The sequence below is a fragment of the Bufo bufo genome, chromosome 6, assembly GCF_905171765.1.
Source record: "Bufo bufo chromosome 6, aBufBuf1.1, whole genome shotgun sequence".
Taxonomy (NCBI): Eukaryota; Metazoa; Chordata; class Amphibia; order Anura; family Bufonidae; genus Bufo; species Bufo bufo.
The window spans coordinates 326,678,596-326,689,585 of record NC_053394.1 but is presented as its reverse complement, the minus strand read 5'-3'; the positions used below and the strand labels follow the sequence as shown (position 1 = coordinate 326,689,585).

General features: G+C 48.7%; 1 protein-coding gene across 1 annotated transcript in view; it reads left to right on the top strand.

The window, feature by feature from the left end:
* The window catches only part of LOC121003260 (transient receptor potential cation channel subfamily C member 4 associated protein), a 36,157-nt gene that overhangs the window by 4,621 nt on the left and 20,546 nt on the right, over positions 1-10,990 (top strand). Inside the window, exons 2-3 of the mRNA XM_040434954.1 lie at positions 5,764-5,892; positions 10,115-10,231. Coding sequence (XP_040290888.1) covers positions 5,764-5,892; positions 10,115-10,231 — 246 coding nt within the window. The remainder of the gene's footprint in view (positions 1-5,763; positions 5,893-10,114; positions 10,232-10,990) is intronic.

Here is a 10,990-nt window from a genome sequence, read left to right as displayed (position 1 = left end):
ATAGGAAAGCACAGCAGACTTCAGTTTCCTGTACAGTGAAGACAAAGCTAGGATGATGCATGCCAGGCCAAAATGTGCCAACAGGACGCCGCTCTGGCATACATTGGGTGCGCAGAAGTCAATGGCCCCCGTCAGGGTGTATGTCTAAGCTCATATGCCAAAAAGTGTGGGCGGTATAACTGATCATCTAGGTAAGGCTACTTCACACTTGCGGCAGAGTGGTCACCGGAACTGCCTGCCTGCCGGATTCGGCAATCTGCATGCAAACGGACAGCATTTGTAAACGGATGCGGATCCGTCTCTCCGGATATCATCCGGAGAAATGGATTAATTATATACACAGAAAATCCGCAGCACTCCTTGAAGTAAAAAATGTGCAGTTTATTCACGCATGTCGAAAAATGACAACGTTTCGGTTCTCTCACAGAACCTTTCTCAAGTCAGGTGAACATAAAGTGCATACGTGCCTGTATAAATACATCTTCACATCGTGACAAGGTAATTCATTAACCAATACAACAGCAGTGCACTCCCCTTCTCGGATGAGCAGCAATTCATATAATTAACTCCACATGTTAACATACGTACCAATAAATCTCAGTGCGTATTACTGGTACTTTCAATAGTGATTATTCAGAATCATAATAAGTGTATAAAAGTGCATGTAATAAAGTGAACAGTGCGGTTAAAAACTTAAATACTATACTACCTTGCTGGGGATTTATGTATAGAGGTACAAGGAGAAGGCGTCTTTACTTCTATGGAGGCACGCCACTCTTCCGCGTCTACTCCTCCTCAATGCGCATGTGTCAGTCCTTCCTCCCTTGTGACGCAGTACATAACCAACATGCGTCACCCATGGGCGGAGACCCAACATGATGACGCCCGATTAACCGCGCCAGCACCCACCACGCACGTCATGCATGCGTCAGTGCGCTGCACCAGTCGTCCGCGCCACCCCACAGGTCTAAACCGCCATTTTAAGTTAGGGCACTCATTAGAGCAATGCCTTGCGCCTCTTTCTCTCCTTATAATTCCTATTACAAAACCTATCACCCAGCATAGGTAAAAGTCTGAATAGCGATTCAAACAATGCACACATACAGACACGTCACATATTTGACGTGGACACATCCCTGTAGCTTCCATTGGATCCACCCAATACAGTATGCAAAATACGTCAGAACACAGACACACGTCCTTGGTGTCTGTGTTCTGACGTATTTCGCATACTGTGTATATATATATATATTTTTACATTTTTACCCGTCTGAGCATGCGGATCCAGCATTGCGGTATTTTTAATTCCGGATCCAACACTAATACATTTCAATGTAAATTGATGCCGGATCCGGCATTCCGGCAACTTATCTGGAATTTTGGACGGAGATAATACAAAACTTACCAGGATGCGTTCTATTCTGTTTTGTTGAGTTTTATTTTTTTTGGACCGGACTCAAAACAGCTGCAAGCTGCGGTTTTGTTTCTGCTCTGCCAAGTGGAACAAACTGGTTCCGGCAGCAAAACGGATGCATCTGGTTGTGTTAACATGAAACCGAACCGTTTTGGTCCGGTTTTGAGACCCTCTGCTGAATCTCAAAACTGGAAGCAAAAACGCAATTGTGAAACAGGCCCTATCCTACCGCACACCCCTTTTTAGTATGGAATCTGCTGATCATCACTGGTCCTGCTCCAGATTCACCATAGGAAGCCTCGGGCAGAGCTTTATCCTGCTGTGACCGCTTCAGGGTAAAGGTAGTTACATGATGTCCATACGCCATGTGAATAACCCCATAGATGACCATTGTTCTTAAAACGGACGTGTGACGGCCATTAAAAAAATGTCCATAACACGTAAGTTTTTCACTATTGTGTGAATGTAGCCTAATAGGCTGTATAGATAGGGGAGGCCCTGATGGGGCAACTACTTTTAAAGGGGTTTTATATATACATATGTTATGTAATTCCCCCCCCCCCCCCCACCCAATTCCCTTCTCCGCTGTCTAGAGAGACCCCTATATGTTTCTTCACTATGAGATCACCAGCGCTGAGAGGAGGGAAGCTACTGAGCACATCAGTCCAGATCTGAATGCAGGAAAGGGTGGACTAGAAGGATAAACAGCAGGGGGCGCCACCAGAGAGGAAAAAGTAACGTGTATAAAAAATAACAAGTTTATTTATTGCATAGTAATGCTTTTTGTGGGATAACACCCATTAATGCGATTTCCAGTCACTGTTTGCATACTGCTATATTAGTGATTATGATGAGAACGATGCAGATTTTTATTTTATTTTCTTCCTGTGGGCCAAAGCCAGGATTAGATCCAAGAGAAAATACCGTATCGTGCGCAGCATTTATTGGCAGTCAGATGTTGGCTTGGACTGTAGATTTTCTTTGTGGCTTTTTTTCCAGCATTCTGAAGATATGAGATTTTTTTTTCTGCTGACTTTCTCCTTAGACCTTGAATGGCCGATCCCGGCTGTATTGAATGGCCGATCCCGGCTGTATTGAATGGCCGATCCCGGCTGTATTGAATGGCCGATCCCGGCTGTATTGAATGGCCGATCCCGGCTGTATTGAATGGCCGATCCCGGCTGTATTGAATGGCCGATCCCGGCTGTATTGAATGGCCGATCCCGGCTGTATTGAATGGCCGATCCCGGCTCTATTGAATGGCCGATCCCGGCTCTATTGAATGGCCGATCCCGGCTCTATTGAATGGCCGATCCCGGCTCTATTGAATGGCCGATCCCGGCTCTATTGAATGGCCGATCCCGGCTCTATTGAATGGCCGATCCCGGCTCTATTGAATGGCCGATCCCGGCTCTATTGAATGGCCGATCCCGGCTCTATTGAATGGCCGATCCCGGCTCTATTGAATGGCCGATCCCGGCTCTATTGAATGGCCGATCCCGGCTCTATTGAATGGCCGATCCCGGCTCTATTGAATGGCCGATCCCGGCTCTATTGAATGGCCGATCCCGGCTCTATTGAATGGCCGATCCCGGCTCTATTGAATGGCCGATCCCGGCTCTATTGAATGGCCGATCCCGGCTCTATTGAATGGCCGATCCCGGCTCTATTGAATGGCCGATCCCGGCTCTATTGAATGGCCGATCCCGGCTCTATTGAATGGCCGATCCCGGCTCTATTGAATGGCCGATCCCGGCTCTATTGAATGGCCGATCCCGGCTCTATTGAATGGCCGATCCCGGCTCTATTGAATGGCCGATCCCGGCTCTATTGAATGGCCGATCCCGGCTCTATTGAATGGCCGATCCCGGCTCTATTGAATGGCCGATCCCGGCTCTATTGAATGGCCGATCCCGGCTCTATTGAATGGCCGATCCCGGCTCTATTGAATGGCCGATCCCGGCTCTATTGAATGGCCGATCCCGGCTCTATTGAATGGCCGATCCCGGCTCTATTGAATGGCCGATCCCGGCTCTATTGAATGGCCGATCCCGGCTCTATTGAATGGCCGATCCCGGCTCTATTGAATGGCCGATCCCGGCTCTATTGAATGGCCGATCCCGGCTCTATTGAATGGCCGATCCCGGCTCTATTGAATGGCCGATCCCGGCTCTATTGAATGGCCGATCCCGGCTCTATTAAGTTGCCCGCTATTCACAGTGCAGGGAATAACTATTAGATCAGTGGGGATCCTACCACTGAGACTCCCACCAGTCATTAGACCAGGGGCCCCATGTCCCCTGGAGCACAATGATCGGAGCGGCCGGTCTGTCATGCACTCAGCCGCTCCATTCCTTTCTATGGGAGTTCTGTGGATAACCGAGTTCAGCACTTGTCTATCTCCAGAACTGCCATACAAATGATTGCCGCTGCTGAGCGCATGGCTGACCGGCTGATCCAATCATTTCCGGGGAGGGGGCTCTACGAACATCATGGGCCCCCGTGTTCATGATCGGTGGGGGTCCCACTGATTTAACACTCCTCTCCTGTTCTGTGAATAGGGGGATAACCCCCTTAATGTCAGACATGTCTGTATGAAAGAAATTGCTGAAAAAACTGCTTCGGAGCAGACCAGTAATATTGTGATAAAATAACACTAAAGCTTGGAAAACTAGAAATACAAATCTCTTTGCAGACGTGTAAATCTGGTCTTTACACCTAATAATTCCAGTGATAGAATTATAAAACACAAGAGTCTCATATAATGGGTCCAGAAATAAACTGGCATAATCTCCCCAAAAATAACATATTACCTATAGATTTCTGAGACAATTAAAGGAGATGTCTGAAATTTTAATCCTTGATGACCTATGTGAGATAGGTTATTGATATTAGATGAGCGGGGGTCGGCTCGGACGAGGGATGCAGCCTGTGACTGTTCTTGGTACTGAACAGACCTCTGTCCCCTCCACTTGAATAGAATAGGGCTGCAGTACCACACACGGCCACTACAGAACATGCAGCACTGTGCCTAGTAAATAACCAAGAGGCCTGAGTGCTAAAGCCCCCTTCAAACAGCTTATAGGTGGGATTTCTGGGAGTCAGACCCCACTGATCAGGAACAGGTCATCTGTATTAAAATCTTGGACATCTCCTTTAACTGTATGATAGGGGCCACTCGTAACCCAAAAATCGAAAGGTAATAGTTTTTTTTTTGTTTTTTTTGTGTGTTTTATTTCGGTGGTTCTTGGGCGCTGATCTAGCACACTGATTATTAAAGGGTTTCCTGGCACCTTGATATTCATGGCCTTTCTGTAGGATAAATGTGGGGGATTGAGTCAGCACAACCTGTATGCAGGTGCACATCACTATGGCGAAATACATATACAAACGGAAAATACAAATGTGATGGCACTCTGCAACCAGCATTCTGCCCTGCCTCCATGCTGGATGAGGCATTGGTGTACATTTTGGCCAAAGTGTAATAAGCCACTCACCACGTCAAGGTCGCCTCTATGGAGTGGTCCCTAACACTAGTTCCTACCTGTTTATGGGCCATGACAGCCACACAAAGTCCAGGGAATGCAGGTGCAGCATGCACGCCAAGCACACTCTGCTTTTAACCCCGTCCGGTGCCATTACAGCTTTCATCGGATCCAGGGATGCAAGTACCAACATGCATGCTGAGCCCACTATATACTTCTCCTGGAGCCAAATGGCCACTGGTAGGTTCTATATAAGCAGACTCAGTTTTATACTGACTTTAAAACCAGCCTCCAGGACAGATTGACTGGTCAGGTGTGCATGACTCCATGGATGCAGAGTGCTATCACATTTGTATTTTCCCTTTCTGTAGGATAGCCCATCAGCATCCAGTTGGTTGGGGGCTGACTGATCAGCCGATTCAAGGGGCCTCCATGGTCTGGCGAGTGCCACGCCCCCAGTTACCAGGCACAGCTCCATACTTATAGTAGTGGCCGTGCTTGGTATTGCAGTTCAGTCCTATTGACTTAAAGGGCTTTTGTGGGTTTGATATTGATGACTTATTAGGATAGGTTATCAGTATCAGATTTGGGGGGGGGGGGTCTGACATCCAGCACCCCCACGATCAGCTGTTTGCAGCCGGCACTGGATCTAATCCAGAGAATGGCGCCAGAGCAGACAGCTCTGTTCTCTCTTTAGTGGAAACTCGAGACACTTTTGTTAAGTTTTTTCAAATTTTTATTGTAAAACTGTCCTTGTGCTTGTTCATGTCTGTGTATTGCCTGTTGTATGGTAAGGCGCTGTCTAATATGTGCATCTATCCATTGAGCATTAATATCTAATCTATCGTCTCCCGTACTTCATAGATTACTGAGGAGCTGCTGAAAGAAAGGGACAAACAGGCCAAGTGGAACAGTATTCCTCTGTACCTGCGCAAGTTGTATGACGGCAGCCACCTCAACAGTGACCTCTCCCAGTGCCAGCCCATCCTGAAGGTACAGACTTTCCTCCCTTGAATACGGCGCAGTGCCGCTTGAAGAATGGAGTTTACTATGTGATGTCTCTAATAAAGGGCAGTTTAGTCACACGCATGAAAGCTACAACTCATGACTATTATAATATCCTTTACTAATGGCTTAGTATATTTATAACATGCCATATAGGAGCTTTCTGCTTATTTCTGCATAGTGTTGAGAGATCTAAAGGGGTATTCCGGTTGGTAATAAGTATTCCCTATCCACAGGGGACCCCGCTATAGTAGTCCCAGAGATAGTGGGGTCTGGAGCTCCCATAGAAATTAATGGAGCGGACGCGTGCATCTGCGACCAGCCGCTCTGGTCATTTCAGGGCATTCATGCCTTGTATAGCTAGCTTGGCTGAATGCAATGATACTTTTCACTTAGAGATCTGGTGCTTCATTCTGGAGAAACTTACTTTTAATCCACATGTAAATGAGCAGTTAAAAGGCATCTGTCAGCAGTTTTGTTCCTATGAACCTGGCTGATCTGCTGCATGTGCGCTTGGAGCTGAAGGCATCTGTGTTGGTCCCATGTTCCTATGTGCCCATATTGCTGATAAAAATCATGTTTCTCGTCCGTATCCTTGGGGGACACAGGCTTGACCATGGGTATAGCTGTTGCCACTAGGAGGCGGACACTAAGCACAAAAGTGTGAACTCCTTCCTCCAGCTATACCCTTCCTACAGGGTCTAAGCTAAAACAGTTTTAGCTTAGTGTCCGTAGGAGGCAGACCTCCCTGCTTTGCAGGCCTGCTGACTTTTTAATTATTTTATTTATTTATTTATTTATTTATTTATTTTTCTTCTAGCGGGATTACAGGCAGTCCTAGCTGCCTGCACTCTTGCCCAGGAGACGGGAGACCAGGGGGTCCCCAAGCCCGCTGCTCCTTCCCGGTCTCCAGAAGTCAAGGAGGACCAGAGGTTCCTAAAGCCTCTGCATCCCGCCAGCCTTCGGGTCACCACAGCTGCCCACAAGTCCCCTCTGTTTCCGGTGTAGCAGCCCTCCCCAAGGGGCCGCACACCGAAGGTGGTGACCCGGCTGGAACCAGCGGGGGCAGAACACGCCAGATGGGTAAGTATTCCTGGCTCCAACCCCCATCTCACCCTTCTCAGGTGAAGGGTAGCCCTCCTCCCCGGGACGCCCGCCCCCACCGGTTTCTCTCTCCTCTGCCGGGGCCGCTTGTGAATTGAGGCCCCAGCTTCTACTGCGGCCTACTTCAGATTCGCTCACCGTGGGTACTTCTCTCCCGGCCGACACCTCCGCTCAGCCGGGCGTCTTTGCGGCAGCACAGCTATATGGGGGTGGGAAGGAGAGACCTCCAGTGGGTGCGCCACCGCTCCTTTTAATTATCGCGGATGGCTGACTCCATTATGGGGGCGGGGCATGAATTATCCCCCCCTCCTTCATCTAGCTTCCTGGTGCGAATTTGCGCTTGTTCTCTGACTCCGCCCATCTCCTTCTCTGGAGGACCTCTGCGGACTCTGGCACCAGGTTTTTTCCGGACAGGCTGCAATAAGGGACACAGGCCGGGTAAACTCCCCCCCCCCCCCCCCCCCCCCCCATCTCCCTTCCTACAGGGTTTAACTTTAGCCCTCTTATCTTTCACCACAGGTACTCACTTTGTCCAATCCCAGGTCCCAAAGTTGGCGGTCCCTTCCGTTCAACATTTTGCATGTGCTTCTTGTTGCTCAAACTTCCCATCGGTCAGTTGGATCCCCTCTGCTCCACCGCCAAGTGGCTCTGACCCTGTCCCAGTTGCTCCCCCTGCCCAGCCAATGGTAGAACCGGAGTGGGTGCGCTCTCTGTCTAAGATGGTGCGGGACATTTCCCAGTCCAACAGGGCCATTGTGGAAATGAATGCTGGAGCGTTTGGCCACGCGCCCACCCTCTGACCAGTCAGACTCTGGGGCCCCTTTGCTACTCCCCATCACAGCCTGCAAAACGGGCCAGACCACCCTCTCCTCGAGTGGGAGGTCGTCTTCATCTGTTCCAGCATGTTTGGCTAGCTCACATCTCGGATGCCTTGGTACGAGAAGTCATCTCGGAGGGTTACAAACTGGAGTTCCGGTCCCCACCTCCTCCCTGTTTTTTTTTTTTTTTTTTTTTTTTTTTTTTTTTTTTTTTTGCTCGTCCCTCCCGACCTCTCCCTCAAGCGCCCGCTCCTTTTTTTCAGGCTATTCTCTCCCTTCTGCGGCAGAGAGTGTTTGTTCCAGTTCCGCTTCAAGATCGTTTTCGCAGATTCTACTGCAATCTTTTTGTGGTTCCCAAAAAGGATTGTACAGTCCGTCCCATCCTAGACCTCAAAGCCCTCATCCACTTCCTTCGGCTCTGCTTTCCGGATGGAGTCCCTGCGATCGGTCGTTGCATCCATGGACCCGGGGGAGTACCTGTCCTCAATAGACATCACGGACGCTTATGTCTATGTTCCCATCTGCAGTCACCAGAAATATCTTCGGTTCACAGTGGGACCTTTCCATTACCAGTTTGTGGCCCTCTTGTTTGGTCTTGCCACAGCTCCCAGGGTCTTTACCAAGCTTCTGGCCTCAGTCATGGCTCTGCTTCATGCCAGGGGCATAGTGGCGATTCCGTACTTGGACGTAATCCTGATCAAGGGTCCGTCAATCCGGACAACGGCAGATAGCCTACGCATAGTCCGGGACACCCTGGAACGCTTCAGGTGGGTTCTGAATCTGTCAAAGTCATGTCTTCACCCATCTCGACAGCTGATGTTTCTGCGCATGCTGTTCGACACCAATTGGGCCAAGATATTCGTGCCCCCGGACAAACTCTCCACTCTTCGCCAGTGCATGAGGGCTTTGGGCTACATGGTCTCTTCCTTCGAAGCAGTGCCCTACGCGCAGTTCCATACCAGGGTTCTTCAGCGGCACATTCTGACCATTTGGGACCGTTCCCCGGCCTCCCTGGATTGACTTATCCGTCTCCCTGCCCTGATGCGCCGAGACCTTTGGTGGTGGTTGATGTCTCTGATGCTGACATCAGACCGCTCCTTCCTTCCCCTCCGCTGGATAGTGTTGACGCCAGTCTCCAAGGCTGGAGGGGAGTTCTGGAAATCTCTCTGTCCAGGGCACCTGGTCCCGCGAGAAACGCTCCCTTTCGATCAATATTCTAGAATTGTGGGCGATTCGCCTCTCTGGTTCATTAGATGGACCGTGTCCGGGGGTGTCCAGTTCGGGTTCAATCCGACAACTCTACGGCAGTCGCATATCTAAATCTCCAGGGTGGCACCCAGAACCCCGCAGCCATGTTGGAAGCAGCGCTCATCCTCTCCTGGGCGGAGAGCTATGTTCCAGCTGTGTCGGCAGTTCATATGCCCGGCATCAACAACTGGATCGCTGACTTTCTCAGCCGAGAGAGACTTGATCCCGGCGAATGGGCTCTGCATCCACAGGTCTTTCTCGCGATCTGCAAGCAATGGGATGGCTGGATGTGGATCTCATGGCCTCCCGCTTCAACCACAAGGTAGAGAACTTCATCGCGAGGTCCAAGGATCCTCTTGCTCAGGTGTCAGACTCCCTTTTAATCCTGTGGACGCAGTTTGTTTCCTTACATGTTCCATCCTCTTCCGCTCATTCCGCGTCTTCTCTGGAAGATCAGGTCCGAAAGTCTGCCCGTCATTCTCGTGGTCCCGGACTGGCCACGCAGAGTATGGCACGCATCCCTAGTCTCCCTCCTCACCGATGAACCCTGTCATCTTCCCCTTTGGGAGGACCTCTTTTCGCAGGGACCGATCGTCCACCTGAATTTAGGGTTGCTACATTTAACGGCATGGCTGTTGAAGCCGCTGTACTAAGGGCTCAGGGTTTCTCGGATGCTGTAGTCCAGACCATGTTTCAGACTAGGAAGCCCGGATCTGTGACCGGACCTGGAAGTCCTATTTTAGTTGGTGCGAACACCACCAGTTGTCTCCCATTCTGTTCTCGTTGCCAGTTTCATAGGTACAGATCTGCAGCCAGATGCCCTTTTAAGTGCACTTAGGGTGGGCTCAAGCCACCCTGTGCACCCTTGCTCCTCCCTTGATTGACAGGGCCATGTTCCTGCATAGTCATCTAGCCTGGCCCTGTCAATCAAATTGTTATAATAGCTCCTTATTCCTTTAATAGTGCCAGATCTGTTTAATCGTAGGTTGCATGATGCAATTGCTCTGTTAAACCGAAGTGATGTGTTTTCTCAAAATCAGGAAGTGTCTCCTCTACTTTCTGCGGAAGCGATGGCAATTGTAACAGAAGAGAAGAAGTCTGGTGCGGAATCCCCCTTTCCAAACACCTACACGTTTGATTTGTTTGGCGGAGTAGATGTAAGTTGTCTATAATCATACTTCATTGCATTATTGGTTATATATTGGTGATGTATGTGTAGATGTCATGCTTATATTGTACTTGGATATCCTTGGAGGTCTGACTCGGTGTATACAGTGTACTGCACTATGTTTGGTATACTATGAAGAGCTAATTTGTGGGATGGCTGAGAGTTGGACCCCATTGATCTGATATTGATCACCTATCCTAATGATAGGTCATCAATATTTCATTCTTGGAAACCCTTTTAAAGAGAACCTGTCACCACAAAAAAATAAATGCAGTCTGCAGGCAGCATGTTATAGAGCAGGAGGAGCTGAGCAGATAGTTTTATGTGGAAAAGATTCAGTAAAACTTGTAATTTGTACATTTATATATTTGGTTTTTCTGACTTCATTGTTCATGGGGGTGTTATCAGTGGCTGACAGCAATGTCTGTATACACACTTGCACAAAGAATACTATCAATCACTGATAACACCTCCCCTGTGTACAGCCATCAGTGACTGACAGCTATCTTTGTATACACACTGTAGCCTGTATTTGGCAGATAGTTTGCCAGATCATCCATAGGGTGGATTTGATTTAAATCATAGTTTTCTACATAAAGACTAATTCTTGCTGGTATAACTTATAATATGCAAGTAGATGAAGATTTAAACAACTTTTCGTATTAGTTTGATTAGGTTGATTCTGCATTCATAGGTTTGTAGAAGTTAGGATTAAGGTATTTTTCTCAATTCTGTTCATGTTATAACA